The sequence below is a fragment of the Delphinapterus leucas genome, chromosome 7 (assembly GCF_059928025.1).
Source record: "Delphinapterus leucas isolate spDelLeu-1000000601 "Yukka" chromosome 7, BTC_Dleu_Yukka2, whole genome shotgun sequence".
Lineage (NCBI taxonomy): Eukaryota > Metazoa > Chordata > Mammalia > Artiodactyla > Monodontidae > Delphinapterus > Delphinapterus leucas.
The window spans coordinates 36,394,532-36,414,199 of record NC_143135.1 but is presented as its reverse complement, the minus strand read 5'-3'; the positions used below and the strand labels follow the sequence as shown (position 1 = coordinate 36,414,199).

The window sequence follows — 19,668 nt, the reverse complement described above, 5'->3', positions numbered from 1 at the left end:
GAACTGCGGCTGAGGGCCAGAGGGCTGCCCAGCGGGTTGTGGTAACATAAGCTGCTGCGATTCAGGAGGTGGCCTGTGTAAGAAAATCTGACCACAGCGGGAGCATGACTTCAGCTAAAATTAACCTTGGAGGCTTCACACGCCTCCGCAGTGCTTTGAACTAGACACCCCGGGAGGGCGTAGGCCATGGACTGCAGGGACCGAGCGTGGGCTGTGGGTCGAGCCATGCCTGTAAGCATCAACTTGTGGGTTCCTGCCCGGGGAGAGAGTCGGGATTCCTGCAACCATTATAAACTGGTAAGCCACCTGGAGGGCCACTGGCGGGGTCCCTGGGGAGAGGTGATGAAGTTTGAATTGGGGCTTGTGTTTAGAGACAGTTCTAGTTTATTTTCTACACCTGTTGGGACCACAGCGCTCTGAGCTGGCTTTTCATCTGCAGAACGCTTGGCTGAACTCACTGCCACCGCGTTGTCGCTTTCTGTTTCCTGTGTCTTCGCAGGGTGAGGACCCAGTGGTGTATTTTTAGAGCAGGTAGGGAAGAATCTGTCTAGAAGCTGTTGACGGCCTGAAAAAATACAGTCGCATAAACCAAAGGCAACAATCTGGAGGGCCGCAGACGCCAACAGGTGTGGCAGGTCTGCGTGTTTTCTCAATTGTGGGCCTCAGCAGGTGCAAACGGGAAACAAGACTGACCTCTGTGAAGGTCTGAAGAGGTGTAAGGGAGCCCTCCAGGGGGCTTCACTGCAGAAAGGATCTATTTGGGAGGTAACTCGAAGTGATTTCCCGTCCTGTGAGACCAGGAATGGCCCAGGCAGGGCACCGCTGACCTCCCCCACTGCTGGTCGGACAACTTGGACAGGATCTTTCAAGCCAGACAGCAGCTGCCCCTGTGGCTTTCCATTTATTGTGGGGAATCCGTTTGGGATCTTGCAACACAGAGCAAAAAGGCAAGATGTATTTCTTTTCCTTTACGTCTCCTTCACCTTCAGACAGTTAATGCGACCCTGGGGCCAATGGCGGTCTTGATGCTTGTGGCGGAGGGGCGCCCCGGTTTGATAATCAGACCACTTTGCTGTGTTTTCGTTTTGCTCACAAACAACGGTGTAGTTTATCCTCCCCTCCCAGAACGTATCCCCGCCCCTCCCCCCCAACCCAACTTTCTAGGCAACATTGTTATAAGGCGTAGAAAGGACGCATTTTCTGGGGAAGAGCGAATTTCTCTTGTTTAATGATTACTGTGTTTAACTGACCTTGGAATGCTTGATGGTAAAATGTTTAAGCCACGTAAACGTTTGCTTAGGTGAGGGGGTGGTCTTGCCCTTTACGTGCAAGGGTATGAATGGAGTTGGTGTGAACCATGTAGAGAAAAGCTCCCTGCATGGAGCTAACTTCTGATGCAGCTTTGAAGCCATTTTCCACATGAGCCTCTCTATGGAGCCCTCCGAGTATTTTATATCCTTCTGTGGCCTCTGTCCTCTGGGTGTGTTGGCTCATTAGAGGTAGAGGGCTACTGGGATATTGGACACCGGCGTGTCTTTTGCTTTAGAGGTCTAACGATACCCAGGCCAAGCGTGATTGATGGGGGTGTCTTTGGGTCATTACTTTGACATTTTAGCTCCAGGATCTAGGCTCACTGCCCCATGGAAGAGATTTCTTTTGAGGTAGGATGTTAAAAATAGACATTTCAGTAGGAGGAAGCTGTGGTATGTGATTCTGAGCTTTGATGAACACATCTCATGTTCTGCATGGGGATTTCCATCTCCTGCTGAGCCTGGCTGGACAGACACGGAACTTGAATTCTGATTTTCTTAGGAAGAGAAGACTCCCTCCAGTTCTGTCCTAGACCTCCCTCCCCATCACGGCACGTCAATGACCTGGCCTGGTGTTTGTACCTGCCGAGTGACACCTAGATGGCTGGACTGAGTGAGAATACCTGGGCCGCACCCTTTCCTCATCTACGAAGTGGGGAGAATGCAATGCGACCGCCTCCCCCTTTTCCCAGGATTGTGGTGTGGCTCAGATTAGATTGTATCTACAGAAGGGCTTTATAAGTTATAAGCACCGCAGATGGGAGGTAGTGGCTGAGTTGTAGTTAGGACTTTATGTATTCTTCTTGAGATGACTCAGTCAGGGCTTACTTCCAGAACTTTGTAGAATAAACAGTATCTTTGTGCAAATCGTTCTTTTGTGCTCCGGGCCAGGTTGGCCCCTTCCTTCTTGGGTGCCAGCTTGGTATCTGGTAGTCTTCCTAGTAAAAAAGCCTATTATAAAAATACAAAACACAGAACCCCCGAGATTTCCCCAGGCCTGAGAGCTCTGACATCTGGGCTGGAGAGGGGCCCGGGGCACAACGGCCACTTCCACCGTGGCCAAGTCTCTTGGCCATGGAGTTGCTCAGAAAGGAAAGAGGCTCCTAAATGGAGAACGAACAGGGCAGTGATTCCTGGGGCAGGACAACGCCAGCCACTGCTGGGAACTGCCTATCTCCAGAGATTTTTAAAGCCTTTGTCACACAACTTTCCCACAAAAGACACAGCACTGTCTCTGTCAGGCCTAGTGCCTCTCTGCCCAATGGGATGAAGCTCTCTGACCATTTTTGAGGCTGCCAGGCCTTCTAAGTTTCCCCTTGGAGCACCTGGACCTTCCTTAATAAGCATCGTTACCCCTCATTGGGTACCTGTGTGCGTGGGCTCACCGGTGCTGCACATTTTTTCTCATCAATCCTTAATATAAGTTTATGCACTAGGTACCATTATCATCTCCATTTTACTGATAAAGAAACTGAGCTTGCGTTTAAGTGACTTGCCTGGATTTGATCCCAGATCTGACCTCACCCTCTTAACCACTGCACACCATTTTCTCCTTGTCACTCACATAAAATTCACAGAGTTCATAGCTGTTACCTTTTCTGTGCCAACCATTAACCTGCTTGGAAGTGGGGGAGAATAAGGAGACACAGTAACCCGTTTATTTCCCAGGGCCCCTCAGCTGTGCCCCTCCCTCTTAATCTGGGTGGAGCCCCACCCACCATCTTGCTTTGCCCCTGCCTCATGGCCCCTCACGCAGAAAAGGGGACTGCCCCCGGCCCCCATGCTTGGGGTCTTCTCTGGATCTGCTTCTTCCTGATGAATCAGCCTGCTTTGGCTGCTTCTCAAGAAACCTGACCCAGGGGAAATCCTTAAAGTGTCATCCACTACTCAGGTTTCCTGGGTAAGGGAGCATCCTCAAACAGTTACCAAGAGTGCACACAGTTTGTCCCGTGGGTTGTGAATTTTAGTGAGCAATGTACTGTTTATATAGCCACTCACCTGCAGTGATCTGATTGGCCCCCCAAAAAACCTATTACCATTTAAAAAAGACAAAAAACTCTCTCCCAAGCTTGCCAGTGTGGTTGCCTTTCCCCCTAGCCATCTCCTGGAAGTAAAACATTGATGACTCCATTGGGAACGTAAATGTTAGTTGGGAACAGTGACTCACCAGGCCATCCCTGGAAGAGCTGCATACCTGGGACCTAGGAAGCCCCGATGGAATGGAATGGAACATGTCAGGTGAGTTTTGATCACCAGTGTCAGGCTGCGACGGGGCCAGGCCCAGTGCCCGCGAATGGGCAGCATCGCATCGGTGGCAGGGCCAGTTGGGACACCTCGGTGGGTGGCGGAGTCAGTGTAGGGGCAGGGAGGGGCGAGGCAGCTTGTGGACCATAAATATTTGGGAGGCCAATGCTGGAATCCAGGAGGCTTGTGCGGGAGGAGGGATGAGGCCACCAAGAGGGCCTGTCTGCTAGCATTCCTTGAGTGAGTGCCTTGGGACATACACACCCAGTCCGGTGCTACATAGGGGTACCACGAGCTCGCCATCTACCCCTCGGCCCTGTGGATAAAGCTCATCACTCTGGAATGGGAGTAACCTAACTGGCTCTGGCTCACTCTCTCCTGCCCCTTCACCCACTGGGAAGCAGGACTTGGCACCTTAGGCCTTCCTAAGAAGGATTCCACTAGCCCTAGAAAGCACCGGTAAGAATACAGATTTTATTGAAGATTTGAAAGGGCTGTGTTTGGACCATGTACAGGTTCATTAAATGCCCCTTGATCTTGTCTCCAGGGCTTCTTCCTTCCTCGCCACCCACACAGCCTTCCTGCTTCCCGGTCGGTCTAGCTCCGACCTCTTCTTTCTCTGCCTGAACTCTGTCTTTCTGATGCAAAGCATTTTAGCTCAGTCTGCATTCCTCTGAATTTGCACACTCATACACATTATTTTACGTAACAAAAAAGCTCCTTCTTGGCGGGGGGGGGGGGGGGGGAGGGGAGGGGGAAGAAAGGAACATCCCATCCCCACCACTCACCTGTGCACGCCTAGTGGCGGTTAACAGTGGGCTCACAATTGATAGGTAGCACTTGCTGATTTCCAAGGTAAATCTCCTACCAAGGCTGATTTCAGTCTACCAAATGTGACATCTCTGAACTGGCAAGAGATGTGCAAGACTATATACCATTATATACTGTTTCCCTCATATGGAGGAAATAGATGTAAATCACCTCGAGCATAAGCAATGGTAAAATGTAGAAAGATAATTTTAAAGGAAGTGATGAGTTTTGAGTACGACTACCTTTAAAAATTTAATTGTAAGTTTATATAATATAATTTTTTTTTTTTTTTTTTTTTGCGGTACGCGGGCCTCTCACTGTTGTGGCCTCTCCCGTTGTGGAGCACAGGCTCCGGACGCGCAGGCTCAGCGGCCATGGCTCACGGGCCCAGCCGCTCCGCGGCATGTGGGATCCTCCCGGACCAGGGCACGAACCCGCGTCCCCTGCATCGGCAGGCGGGCTCTCAACCACTGCGCCACCAGGGAAGCCCTATATAATATAATTTTAAAGTATATATAATTCTATGTGTATACAGTTCAGAAAGCAAAGCCCAAGTGAATCTGTAACGACATAAAGCAGATCCGTGTTAGCCTTGCAGTAGTGGTAGAGTGAGGGACGGTTTATAAAGGATTGCCAGGAAGTTCTTGGGGTTGGTAGAAATATTTGTTATCTTTTTTTTTAAAAATATCTTTATTGGAGTGTAATTGCTTTACAATGCTGTTAGTTTCTGCTGTATAACAAGGTGAATCAGCTATATGTATACACATATCCCCATATCCCCTCCCTCTCGAGCCTCCCTCCCACCCTCCCTATCCCACCCCTCTAGGTGGTCACAAAGCACCGAGCTGATCTCCCTGTGCTATGTGTGGCTGCTTCCCACTAGCTATCTATTTTACATTTGGTAGTGTATATATGTCCATGCCACTCTCTCACTTTGTCCCAGTTTACCCTTCCCCCTCCCCGTGTCCTCAAGTCCATTCTCTACGTCTAGGTCTTGCGTCTGCGTCTTTATTCCTGTCCTGCCCCTCAGGTTCATCAGAACCATTTTTTTTTTTTAGATTCCAACATTTGTTATCTTGATTGTAGGGGTGGTTTCGTGGGTGTACGTAGATCAGAACTCATCAAATTTTACATTTGAAATATATGCAGTACATTACATGTAAATTAAATCTCAATACAATTGGAAAAGGAGTTTTAAATTGAACAATTTTAGATTAAATTATTTTTTCAGATTGTTCCGTTTTCTAAGTTCAGTTTTATCATACAAAAGAATGCATTTTTATTTGCTTCATGTATGTTTTGTTGTGACCTCATGGATGATTGGCCTATATATTTATTTTTAGGTCCATATAGGGCCATATATTTAAGTTTGGGGATAACCTAAAAGTAACTTAAATTGGCCTCACTTTCTTCAACTATAAATTTAGGGTTGTATCAGATCACCAGAGGTTCTTCAGTCACTGAAATTCTGTAATTGAAATTATGGATGAATTGGTCTCTTGGGATTCAGGATCACCTCGTACGACAACACTGTAGAGAGATTGGGACTGTCCACTGGAGATAGACATTCCTGGAGATCAGAATGTCTGATCATTTCCTATTAATCCTTTCAGAGAATATTTTGAATAATTTGAGGCCAATCTGGTAATGCAGAGTTGAACAACTAGAAAACAACTGCGCAAGGGTGAGAACTCAGTCTTTGGTATCTTATTTTCGATGCAATTGTAAATGGGATTGTTTTCTTAAATTTCACTTTCTGATATTTCTTTATAATTAATGGCTGGTTAACAGCTAACTCACAGATTTCCTAGAAGTTTAACAGTTAACTCTCCAGAGCCGGTACAAGCCTGCTGTAGCATGTGTGTGTTTCTGTGTGTGTATTGTTTCAAAGAACACTTTAATGTCCACAGTCAGGTGGGTCACTACCGTGTTGCTGGAAATTCTCACAGCAAAGTGTTACCTACCAGTGCCTGTTCTGTGTCTTGTACTATGACTGGTCTAAAAGATATATGAATCATCGTCTTGATTTCATGGGGACTTTATGTGCTAGGCAGTGAAGGGGAACAGATTCATTCATCCATCCCATCTATTCATCCATGTGTCTGTCCATCCATCTGAACGTTCACTGGTCTACCCCTCCATTTCTTGTCCGTCTGTCCACCCATTGACCATCCAGTAAGTCAGTAAGTGCTTGTTTATTGAGCTCCTGTAGGGAGTCAGGCACTGTGCTAATGTTTCAAAGATGTAGAAAATTTGTTCTCTACTCTGGAGAAGCCCCCAGTTGAGATGTGGATGGTTATAATAACCATGATGAAGCCATGTGCAAAGTGATTTTGGAGCCAAGAAGAAGGAACAAAGAATTTCCTGTTGGGAGTGAGACAGTGAGTTGGGAATGGCTTTACAGGGATTGAGACTTGACTAGGCTTTTAAGACACCGAATAGGCATTTGCCAGGTGGTGGGGTAGAGATGGCACTGCTGGCAGAACGGATGGTGTGGGCAAAGGTACAGGGGCTGGGTAGCTAGGCACACAGGTGTGTTTAATTGTAGGTGCACTAGGATTTCAAAGAAGGGAGAGAAGCCTGGCAGTCGGGGCTGGTTTCTAGAAAAGAACATCCTGCCAAACGGAGGGGATGCGGGAGGACACGCCAGACCAGAAAACCCACCGGCGGGGACCGAAGGTTAACGTGGCACAGAGCCTGTGGTGTGAGTGGTGGACCAGAGGAATTTGTGGGTTGGGGACATGGAGACGAGGCAGGAAAGGAAACTAACGTTTAAAGGTTCCTGGGACTTCCCTGGCGGTCCAGTGGTTAAGACTCTGTGCTCCCCCTGCAGGGGGCACGGGTTCGATCCCTGGTTGGGGAACTAAGATCCTGCATTCTGCATGGTGTGGCCAAAAATAAAAATAAGTTTAAAAAAATTCAAAGGTTCCACCTAAGTGCCAGGCACTGTGCTAAGGACTTTACAAACATTCTCATGTAGTCCTCACAGTAGATAATAAATTATTATCCCATTTTACACATGTGGAAGTTGAGGCTCAGAAAGTGGCTTGCTCAACGCCTTGGCATACTCCGTGTCCAAATGTGTGAGGTCCCTTAGGTCTAATGTTTCCCTTTATGCATTTAACAATCCTGTGAAGAGGAGACAGACTCAGGTTAAGCAACCTACCAGAGGCTACCCAGGACTCCAAGGTCTTGACTGGACCTGGTAGGGCCAAAATCCTGGGGATCCTGTGCCCAGGAAGCTAAGCTGAGGCATTTGGGCTGGACAGGAGCGACTGAGAAGCGCAATGGCTGGCATCCCCTTCCCTGCAGTCTGCAGATGAGGGGAACTGTGGAGGCTTGGAGGACCGGAGGGAGGCTAATATTTAAAAGATCAGTTCATGACCAGACGGGAGGGAGGTCTGTGTTGTTGCCCAGGTTGTCACCAGCCCCTCGGGTGTGGCCACCCTGCCAGGCAGCTCCCACAAGCTCTTGTTGGGTTTGGGGATGTTTGCTGTCAAAGAGTGTGTCAGCGGCTCCCCCTACCCTCCACCACATCTCGTCCTTCCCTCCCTCCAGGCCTGCCTCTGGGGTGGGGGGGGGCCTGGTTCCCATCACAGCCAGAGAGGAAGCTCTTGGGAAGAGAATATCTCTAATGACTGATGAACACAGGAAGGGACTGAAAATACTTGAGAAATTCCAAGTGGGCTCTGACATTTGGCTTTCTTGGAAATGCTGGACATTATGGTAAAAGTTATTCAGATCTTGCGTCTATGGTTGGAGTAGGTGAGAGGAAGTGCTGCAGGGGGAACCCAGTTTTATTCTGAAGACACCAGTGATCATCTTCATCCTTACTTGGCCTTATTTGACTTTCCAGGGAGGCCCTCGGGAGACCTGGATGCACATTTTTTGTAAGAGCTGGTAGCCGCAGGACCAGGCTGCCTGGCTCAAATGGAGCATCACCATTTGTTAGGTGTGGGACCCTATGTACATTTCTTAACCTTTTAGAGCCTCTGTTTTCCAGTATGTAAAATGGGGATGACTCATTTAGTCAACAGAGATTTAGTGAGCACCTACTGTGTGCCAGGCACCATGCTGGATGTTGGGAAAAATTCAGTGAGCAAAGCAGATGAGAATTTTTGTTCCCCTGCAGCTGTCACTCCAGCAGGGAGAGATTGTAGATGAGATCACATGTAGAAAATGCCTGGCACACAGTAGGCTCTCAACAGAAGCACATCCTCCCCTTGTGCACAGGTGGTGGCCATAGTGAGGAAACAAATGGGAAAGGACTATGTATCCTGTCAAGTGCAGGGCAGAGCACAGCCTATCCCAGGAGGACAGAGCAAGCAAGGGGCATCCTAGGCATCGAAGGTGGGTCAGCCCAAGGTGTGGGGTAAGCAGGCGCCTCCGTGCTCATCCTTAAGATCTCACCAGTGCCTCCCTGCACGTTCACCAGCCTGGTGTATTTTTCTAGAGGCACAGTTTCAAAACCTCTGGAGTTGCTGTGCACGCCCACCTGCGGCTGGTTGCTGTTCCCGCAGGACAATGCCACCATTGTGTGGCTGAGGGGCCCTTCCCAGGCTGGCCTGGTCCACTCCAGGCTGGAGGAACTGGGGGACTTTACTCCTGAGCATTTCCCAGCCGGATGCAACCCTGCAGTGGTAACTCCTGTGGTACTGGCATTTTTATTTTTGCGATAGTGACACTTGTGAAATGATGTTTGGCTTGTGCTTTGGTGACATGGGAAAGTGTCAGCTCTCCTCTTGGATCTGTTAGGCGTGAGTGACAAGCAGCCAACTGTGTTCCCAGGGGCAGGCGCGGGTGACATTGAGGTGCCTGTTGTGCAACGAGCCTTACTCTTTCTGGCTGCTTTTCCCACGCGGCCGTGACGCTCACCCTTCTGTGGCTCACGGTTCCTGCGTGGGCCTCTGAGGAGCAGTGTAGCATCATTAGGAACCAGAGTCTCTGCTATCAAAGGCTGCATACTAGTGTGTGACAGTGGGAAAGTCATTTCCCCTCTCAGAGCCTCCATTTCCTCATCTGTAAAATGGGGGAAATAATACCTTCCTCACAGGTGAGTTGGGAACTAAAGGAATCCATTGTTTGCCAAGTGTTCACAGCGCATGGCATCGTCTTCATGGTAATGATAATTGGCATTAACATACTGTGTGTCCTTACTATGCACTGGGCATTGTTAGATGACCTCTTTTCTTTTTTTTTTTTTCCTTCTCATCATCTTTTTTTAAAATTAATTTTTATTGGAGTATAGTTGCTTTACAGTATTGTGTTTCTGCCGTACAGCAAAGTGAATCGGTTATACGTAAACATATATCCCCTCTTTTTTAGATTTCCTTCCCATTTAGATGACCTCTTTTCAATCTCACAAGAACCTGAATAGGGAGTCGACCCATTTTACAGATGAGGAAACAGAGGCTCAGACATAGTTTAAGGAACTTGCCTGGGATAACTCTGCTGGGAGGTGGTTGAGGCATGTCTGGAACCTAAGCAGTCTGACTCTAGAAGGTGCTTTCTTTATCAGTTCACCATAGAATTTGGTGGATGGTAGTTAGCATCCTACACAAGGCTACAGCAAGAGTGGGACCCAGCAGAGGCGGCTGCTCAGGCAGGGTTTGCTCAAGGCACCAGGGCGTACTTGCAGCTCTGAGCACCTTTTCTTGACTTGATATCATTCAGAGGTAAAGTAGGAGGAAGGGTGGTGAGGGGAGTGGATGGAAATTCGGATTAGCGATAAGCCCTGGCCCTCCTCTAGTCACCTGCTGTGTGTGTGTGTACACGTGTGCATATCCCTTAGGGACAGAAGCATACATATGGGCAGGTGTCAGGGTGGCTCTTTGGTGGTTGTGCATACAAGTATGTAGGTTACTGCCCATTACAAAGGGAGAAAACAAGCAGTGGGCTCCTCCCTCCCCCTGCTGCTATCCTCTGGGTCCAGACAGGGATGTATACTCCCTGGTGTAAACAAGATCCTGTGAACCATATTCCAAAACGTATATTGAGAACAGGGGCTGGCAGTCCCGTTCTGCATGTGCTCGCATGGGAGATACAGACCCCAGTCACATCTAGGTGCTCCTGGAGCCCAGCTTTCTAGCAGCCTTACCTGGCTGGAGACCAGCTGAGAGCCAAGAAGCCTTCCCTACAGACCCTGCGAGCAGCTCAGAGGGGTGCCGCAAAAGCCTTCCACTGAGGTGTTTTCATCAATGGAAAAGTCCTATCAAGGCTCTCGCTTGAATGGTACTTCTTTTACTTTACACCTAATTTTAAAGGACTCTGGGGTCTTTTAAAGACAGTCCAGCAACTCTGCAGCCTTAAGGGCATACTTGTATGCATCAAAATGCTATTCATAGTACGTCCATAGGTCATCAAGAAAACATGGAATTGAGTTAATTTAAAAAGCAGGGATCGTGATAATCTATTTGGGAAAGAGTCCCTATGGCATAGTTAAAAACTGGCTTTCTGAAGTGGAAGCTCTCAGCAATTTAGAATGACTTATTCCCCCAAAACTTATATTAATTTGAATATGAATAACCACCATTTATTCAATACTGTGCTCCAGACACTGTGTTAACCATTGACATACATGTTTTCATTTCGTCTGTAAAGCAAACCTACATATCACCACCGTGTAAGTGAGGGCCCCCCGTGCTCAGCTGGCCCTGACTCATTGTGGGCCACCTGGCTGGTAAGAGGCAGAGCCAGATCTGAACCCTGGTCCACGCCAGCTCCTGAGATTGCAGACACACTGCCCTTGTATAATTACCGTGGTTGATGAAAAACCACAAATGACCCGAGTAATGCATCGGGAGATGGCAAACATGGGGATGGAAGAGAGTCATTGACCTCTAGGGTGGGCATGTAGTGAGAACCACGGACACTGGGCAGAACTGGACTCTTCCTTTGAGAAAACAGGGAGCAGTGCCAGGGTTCAGGCTCAGCCCTTGCTGGGCTGTGTGGCCTGGATTGGCTTCTCCGTGCTCCCCCTCTTTTTCCAATGTATAGGGCTGGGGACACCATTCACCCATCTGAATGTTTGTTTCAAGGCAGTGGTTTTAATCAAGGCAGGGTCTGCATTAAGAAAGGACATATTAGACTCTGATGGGGAGAGAGGGGAAGAGGGAAAAAGCCACCAGCTAGCTTCAGGCCCCTTACTTCACCCCAGGCAATTAAAATGATCTGTGGACATGTGGACACACCTGTTGGGTAGGTACCGGGCTCCTTTTGAGGTGCTGGGGATACAGAAGTGAATGTGTTAACCGCTTTGCCCTTAATAACAAATGGTGCATTTTGATTGTCTTAAAACTGTGACTAATTGAATAATCATTCTTTGTGGTATTCAGGTGCTGGGTGGACACTCTATACTATTGTTGCAATGTCATTTTTTGTGCTTCAGGACAATCAGAACTAAACCATTTAACCACACACTGCGCAGTCATGGAAATGATGGGATGTTGATGTTCCCAAAGTCTAGAGCGGGACATTGAATGGAGGCCGAACAGTTGAGTTCTCTTTACAACTGACGGACTGGAGACCACCTCAGATGCTAAATGACTAGTGTACTTGTATCTTAAATCTCCCCCCTGGCATTTCCTGCTAAGAGATACATTGTACTCTTTTCCTCCTGGAACGGCTGTGGTAAAGCTGTCTGCTGCTTCAGGATCCATCAATCTGTGTGCCCGGCACGTGGGTCTGCATTTAGAGTTGTTAGGGCAATGACTTTGGGTGCAGTTATTTTATGGAATTTTGGGAGGTTTCTTCCTTAGAGCTGCCCGTCCCCCTTCATTTGAGAGCTAATTGCAGTATAAACTTGGCACCTTCCCCGTTGGTTTAACAACAGTGCAATTTTTATCAGTTTTCTTGTTACAACTAATAATCAGGTTCTTTACTTTGCTTGATCTGTCAAGATTTTCCCTCTTTGATTTCAGCCTGTTTGATATGGAATGATGTGGAGTTATAAGCAAACAAATGACACACTCCTTGAAATTCTGTCAGGGCTAATAAAGTGAATCAAAACGAATTCGCTCTTCAGCTGTCATTGTCTTCCTTCCCCTTTTTTCTTTTCAGGCCTCTGACAGCAGCTCCTTTCCCTCACCAGGCGCTTCTGGAGCACCGGGTCTCCCTTTAGAGGGGGTGGGAAGAGTGGTAAACTCAGCAAGATGGGTCAGAGCCAGAGCGGGAAAGACTCCTTCAGATACTGGTGCGAAACGATTCTAGAGCCTTTTCCTCTAGAATCTTTTCTCTGGAATGATGTGATGATTTGGAGTTGGGGGTGGGGATGGTTGTTTTATTCTTTCCTAGAGCTGTGTGGTTCTTTGTCTTGCCCATTTCTACTGAAAGTTCACCGATCAAGGATGAGTGGGCTCCAGCGTAAAAGCAACAGAAGCCCTAAGTCTTTAGAGCTCTGCGGAACGGGAGGCTCTGGAGAAATTGATTCTGAATGCCTGAGGCTTACAGAGGAAGCCCTGCATGCCTTAGCCCTTGCTTAAAATCTTCCAAACACACACTGTTCCGTATTTGTTGACTTCCTGAACCTGAAGTAGTCTTCGATGACTAAGGATATTGTGAGTTTATTTTCCAAAGGTACTCCTTGGAAGAATGGCAGTCATTGCATGAGGTACTGAAACAGCGAGTGAGAGGGATGGGGCTGAAGTACGTCAGTGCGTAGCAGGGCCCATGAAAACTGTGTTTCTTAAAATAAATCTAGGCATTTTCTTGTGACTCACTTCTTCACAAAGTCGAGAGCTGGGGAGAGGAAACTCCAGATAATCAATGATTCTTGTTTGATGGGTCCTGATTAACGGGCTTGCACTCTGGAGTGATTTATTTTCTCTATTCCTTCCTCTTTTCAGTCAATAAAGAGACATGAGATCCTGGTTTGAGGATTCACTGAGAGCTCACGTTAAGTCTCCAATGCAATCAGTTTCCCAAGGGTTTGCCCTTTTTCTCTCCATTCAGCTCAATGCCGGCAACCACTTACTGACCACCTGCTGTGCCCCCGCCTTGAGAGACACTGTCTGGGCCCAGAGATGGACGAGACACCATCTCTGCCACAATCTGGGGGTGGAGTGAGGACGTGGTGCCAGCAAACAGGTTCTCTGCTTCGTATGCAGCTCGGGATGCAATGAGGAAATCAAGGGTGACTTCCTGGAGGAACCAGCGTAGGAATGGAGTTTTTTGGGGTGGCCCCAGGTGGAGGCACTCAGGTGGGTGGGGTGGCAGGAGTTCAGAGATGGGGAAGTGTGAGGTCCAGTTTTCCTGAGGGTAATTGTAATTATTACTGAGCCCTTGCTATGTGTAGGCATATTATGTCATTCAGTCCCTATGACACAGACTGGCCACTTTCTTCTGTAAAGAGCTGGACAGTAAATATTTGAGGCTGTGTGGGCTAGAAGCCTCTATCACAACTACTCAGCTGTGCCATTGTGGTCTGAAAGCAGCTACAGATGACAAATGGGTGTGACTGGGCTCCCACAGAACTTTGTTTACAGAAACAGGTGGTCCCTTGGGTTTGGCCCGGGTCACAGTTGGCCAGTCCCTCCCTGCCTTATCATATACTTGGTATAATCCCCATTTTATGGAGGATAAAACTGAGGTACAGAGAGGTGAAAAGAAATTCACATGCCAAGGGCCACCTTGACTTGGTCAGTTCCCAAGCCCAAGCTTTTCACTTACCCACGCACTGCCTCCCCTGCGAGGTCGACGCTGGCTGGGGAAGAGTGGATGGATAAGACTGCCTTGAACTGCGGTATGAAAAGTCTGCCTTTCATTCAGTGGGGAGCCATTGATGATTCTGTGAGCAGGTGATAGGACTAGAGCTGTGCTCTTGGAAGATTAAGTTGGTTGTGGTATGTAGGTAGATTCGAGTTGGGAGAAGAAGAGCTCTGTCTTAAACAGCGTGGAGTAGAGAGGTTCACTTCTTTGGCAGAGCCATTTCTGACCACTATAGAACTTTCCGAGTTCTCCCTGGTATGCCAGATACCTGTGTGGCCTCCCCAGGGCTCCGCACTGTGTGCTGGTGGGTGATGGGGAGAGGGTTGCCCCTGTACTTGTTGACAGAAGCTTGCTTAACCTTGGCTTCCTGCCGGACTGTGTAGACACAGAGAGGGCTGGCTTTAGGGAGGATACGTCTATTTTAAAATACCCTTAATCACCTAGGAAGGGAATGAACAGAGGTGCCTGTATCCCCTCCCACTCAGCGGTGTCCTTGTCCGTGGCCTGTTCTCACCTCAGCTGATGGTTGTGGGGCAGGTGGCTTGAAGCTTTGGGATGTTCTCGTGGTCCCTCAGACCCTCAGGTGGTAGGATCCCTCCAGGGCTTGAGACATCACTGCGGTGTATCTCCTGTTGAGGGAAGATACCAGCCTGGTATCACTCTGTACCAGCCTGGCCAGTTTCTGGCCTCCTTTTCTTTCACAGTCTACTGTGGTTTGTGATTCCAGATGGGGGTGCTCCAGACTCTCGAAATTGTACCTTGTGAAAGAGAAGGGGAGTGAGTCTTCAAGTCATTTGCGTCCTGGAGGTTCAGGGTAGAGGCTGTGGCTGGTTTTGTTCTGGCCCATTTTATAATGCTGGTAGTCAAATTTCTAATATCCTTTTTATTTACTGAACACTTAGCATGTGTCACATTCTGTGTCCTTTATGTGTATGAACTCGTTTCACCTTCATAATGGCCCAATGATGTTGGTATTATTATCCCCTCTTGTAAATGAGGACACCCAGGCCAAAGGACACAGACGTAATAGGCAGTGTGGCAGCTAAGATTTAGAGCAGTCTGCTGACTCCAGTGCCCTCCTCTTGACCACCTGCTCTCTCTGCTTCCTGAGCCCCACGTGGGTCAGGTCAGGGGCTTCCAGGTGGTGCTTCACTGGGTCTTCGCAACCACCTTCTGAAGTAGACCTTACTGCGCCCATTTTACAGCTGGATAAACTGAAGCCCGGAAAAGGCAAGTGACTTGCCAGAGGGCATTCAGACAGCAATGGATAGGTTTGGGGGTTTTATTTATTTTTAAACAATTCTTTCAGTGAGAACATAACAGAGAATGAGCTGAGTCAGTAGGACGGTGTCATGGAGGGGGTGAGTGCATTGAGTAATTTATATTTGTATTCAGAGAAGCAGTGTTGGAGAGTGTCTAAGGGATTCTAGAGTTAGTCAGCCTGGGTTCATATCCTGGCACTGCCACTTCCCTGTGATCTTAGATAAGTTACTTTACCTCTCTACACTTTAGTTTTCTCCTCTGAAAAATAGACACAATGATAGCATCTACCACAGAGAATAAGGATGAAATGAGTTAATGCATGTAAAGTGTCTGGACCAGTGTCTGGCATGTATTAGGCTCTGTATGTGTTTGTTGTTATTAAGCTCCTACTCTGCATAAGGCACTTTTTTCCGAATATGTTACATCACTCAGTCCTCATAAGAACTGACAAGTACATGGTATTTATTCCATTTTACAGATAAGAAAACCTAGGCTCAGAGAGTCAAACAGCTCACCTGAGGTCATACACCCGTTCCTCCAGAGATACACGTTGAGAAATTGAACAAAACAGACCCAGATCCCCACCCTGGGGAGCCTCCGGGGCTGGGACTTGAACCCAGGTCTTTCTCTTTTCCTTTGAATGTCTTTCCCTTTCTCTCTCTCCCCCTTAACAATTTCATCGAATGATCTCTCAGATTGGCCATTGTAATGACCAAGATGGCGCTCGACTTCCTTAGCCTTCTCAGTGCTTGTGAAATTGAAAATGATCTTGCTGAACTAGAGCTTCTATCTGACAATGTGGGAGTCATGAGGAAGGAAAGTGACATGGATTTAAGGATTAGATGCCATGGTCCGAGGTGTGAAATAGAACCGTATTGTGGTGTGGGTCTCTGCAGTGGAAGCTTCGCGTTGGGGGCTGGGGGGTGGATAGGCGTCGTCTGTTCCCAGCGCTTGAAGAAGCGGAAAGTGCACGTCTGCCTTGACCCCTCTTGGGATGAGGCCTTCACGGTCCCAGGCGGAGTAGTCAGAGGTGCCGCCTCCCTCGAAGGGCCTATTTTGCAAGTCCGGGCCCTGGCCCTCAGTCCCCATTCCGGGGGCCTTGAAGGGCAGCACCCCACTGTGTGAGATTCCTCTGAGCACAGTGTTGGGAAGAGTGAGAGCTGGGGCAAGGACAGGGCTTCCACCGCTCTGTGAGTCACGCGAGATCTCGGAGCAGGCCTGCTGGTGGAGATACAGTAATCACTTTCATCATTTGGGTGGAGACATCACACGGATTAGTATGTGAACTGCACCTGCAGACACGGCCCAGCTGAGGTGGGATACTTCTCTTTCTGAGCAGGCGCGGGTTTGTATCCCTCCTGGGGAAAAAAAAGGTGCTGATAAATAGGACCTGCATGTCCCCCGCAAACTCACAAGTCCACGCATGAAACTTAGCACTCAGAATTGACGAGGAGGTTTTCAGTTTTGTTTTTGGCTTGTGTCATTTAGGGAGAAAGTTTTTAGGCGAGAGTTTTCTTGTGTTTGTTGACTCTTTGGAAGCAAATACTTTGTGCCGACCATTCTGTGACTGGGAGGGGCAGGTCTCTCCATCCCCCAAGGGGGTCTGCTTTCCTGATCCCATGATGACCCAGCCTCTGCCTTTCAGGTGCTGTGCACACCAATGCTGTGTTTAAATATGTTGGAATTTGCTGGGGGGGTTTTGTTCCCAACTGTGAAAATGATGCCAGGCTTTTAAGTTAAACTGATTAAATCTGAGATGATTGTGAGGCCATTAATAACCCCGCTCACACAAGAGTAATTGAAGCGCTCTGTGTTTCGGTACTTGGCTCCTTTACAAGGGACCCAGGCTCCTGAGAACCCGGCTAACTCAATAGCCCTCCTTTCCCTGAAATGGCCTGTGAAAAGATGCCTGTTGGGTGGTAACCTCCCCGTACGTTTTCTCAATAAAGAGAAAAAGATGGGAAGGGGCAGGGTAGGGCAGTGGGGCGGGGGAGACCTCGCCTGCATTTAGAGCCGCAGCCTCTCAAAGCCGTCTGGCGCAGACTGTTTAGTTCCGTGTCCCCTGTCCCATTCAGGCCTCTGCATGTTTTGAAGCTTTCTTTAGCTTTCTCCTGAGCCTTGATGGCAGATCTCTCAATAGGTGAAAGCCTGGCTCTGGCCAGCTGAATACCCCATGGGCACAATGCACTGCATGTTAATGGCGCTGGCTGGCCCCAGACAGCTCGCCTGCGGGACAGTGGCTCCTATACCAGCCCAGCAGCTGCCTCAGATGGAATCTGACGGGGTTCCTAAAGTTGCCCGTTTGCTTTTTTGCAGATCTACACGGACTGGGCCAATCACTATCTAGCCAAATCAGGCCACAAACGTCTCATCAAGGATCTCCAGCAAGATGTGACGGACGGCGTCCTCCTGGCCCAGATTATCCAGGTTGTGGGTAAGAGCAGATTTTACGTCAGGGGTGGATGAGTTACCGTGGAGAACAGTCCAGACGGGGTCGAGTCTGGCAAGAGGGACTTGGAATCCCGACATCTAAAAATGCAGTGTTTCTGTCACATGTATGACACTTTTTTTGACTCTTGCCTTGTGCCGGGGGAGTGAGGGGTACCAGCTTGTTTTTCCTGATAAGATCACCCACGTGGCAATCTCATCTTGATTCTCTGAGAAGAAAGACTGGCTGGGGGGAAATGCTGGTGGTTTGGGGAGGGGCTCTCTGTCCCCTTTCTTACCTCCTACCATCTTTCTGGCTCTCTCATTTCCCCCCCGCGATGGTGCTTTTTTGTGGATTACTCTGGCAATATTTCCAAAAAAAAAAAAAAAAACGGCAATATGGGGCTGGCTTATTCCTGTGAACTCTAATCGGGTCTGAGAAATCAAAGGATCAAACTCCGCAGAGGGCTGGTTCTGTTTTTCATACTAGGGGAAGGGAAGTGGAGTGGTGGGGCTTTTAATGCCTTGGCTGTGTGCAGGAGGAGAGGAGTCACCCTGGGCAGGAACGTGGGTGGAGGCTGGGCACAGCTTTGCCTTGGGTCTTAATTTAAGGGAAGCACCCCAGTGGTCCTGCCTGAGAACGCAGAGCAGACCGTGGAGGCGGGAGGCCAATTAGATGGCATTAGACTGATTGTTGTCGCTGGCAGCTTTAGCGGCCGACTCATGCCGAAAGAGAAGGCAGAAAAAAAGGACAGAAGCCCCAGCCCCTCAGGCGTGAGTTCTTATGGAAAAGTTGCTTATCCTTCAAGTGAGAAGAAGCCTTTTATGGTTCTAGCTCTGCTCACATCTGTGGAGACTGTACCTAAAAATATATGTACGTTGCCCTCAGGCGAAGATCTTGGACTTTGAAAGAGAAAGATGCTTCCCTGCTGTCCCAAGATTGATTGAAGACCAGCTTCCATTGGTCCTCCTTCTCTTCTCTCCTTTTTCCTTCCTTCCCTGTATTAGTTTGCTGTTGCTGTATAACAAAGTGTCACAAACTTAATGGCTTAAAACAACATCTATTAACTATCTCACAACATGCATTAACTATTTCTGTGCATCAGAAGTGCAAGCATGGCTTAGCTGGGTGCCTCTGCCAGGCTGCAGTCAAGGTGTTGGTCAGGCTTGAGTCCTCATCTGGAGCTTGACTGGGGAAAGGGGTCAAGCTTACTCAGATTGTTGGCAGAATTCATTTACTTGCAGTTATAGGAGTGTGAGCCCTGATTTCTCCCTGACTGTTAGTTGGAGGCCACCCTCAGCTCCTAGAGGACCCTCTCAGCTCCTTGCCACATGGGTCTCTGAACATGGCCTCTGCCACCTCTGTTTCCCTGTCTTTAAAATGGGCACAGCCATGCCTGCTTTGTCTGATCTTGTGGCAGTCTTGGGAAATGCACAAGGTAGGTATCAGATATGAAATATGCTTGGATACCGGAAGGCGTTTCTGGATAGGACTTGGTAGCCACTGCCTAGAAAGATACGTGTAGAAAGATGAAGAGGCCTCTGAATCGATGTCAGAGTGTCACGATAGACTAGTTGTATCTGCCAGGGCCCAGCAAAGGTGAATGGTACTGTGTATTGCACATTCACTAAGCGTGGCGCTAGGGAGACGTAAGCTAGCACAGTTTCTAATCATTGCTCAGGAGGATGCGTCCCTGAATCTATTCAGATGAGATGAACCTCCCTAGACAGTGACCTTTCTGGGCCTGAACTATTGGACTGTGATTTCAGAGGCTCAAGCTAGTACCACTGATGCAGGCTGCCACTCAGGCCACCAAGTTGCTTCCTCCCCAGCCCTCCAGGAGAGGCTCCCTCTGCCCAGGGACTCGCTACTAAGTAAGGCCAGATGTCAACACATGGAACTCTACCC

The 19,668-nt window shown here is 48.5% G+C and overlaps 1 protein-coding gene across 2 annotated transcripts in view; it reads left to right on the top strand.

The window, feature by feature from the left end:
- NAV2 (neuron navigator 2) overlaps nucleotides 1-19,668 on the top strand; it is a 395,564-nt gene that overhangs the window by 108,725 nt on the left and 267,171 nt on the right. For both annotated transcript variants that reach the window (XM_089915047.1, XM_022583768.3), the window contains exon 2: nucleotides 17,649-17,766. In XM_089915047.1, coding sequence (XP_089771173.1) covers nucleotides 17,649-17,766 — 118 coding nt within the window. The remainder of the gene's footprint in view (nucleotides 1-17,648; nucleotides 17,767-19,668) is intronic.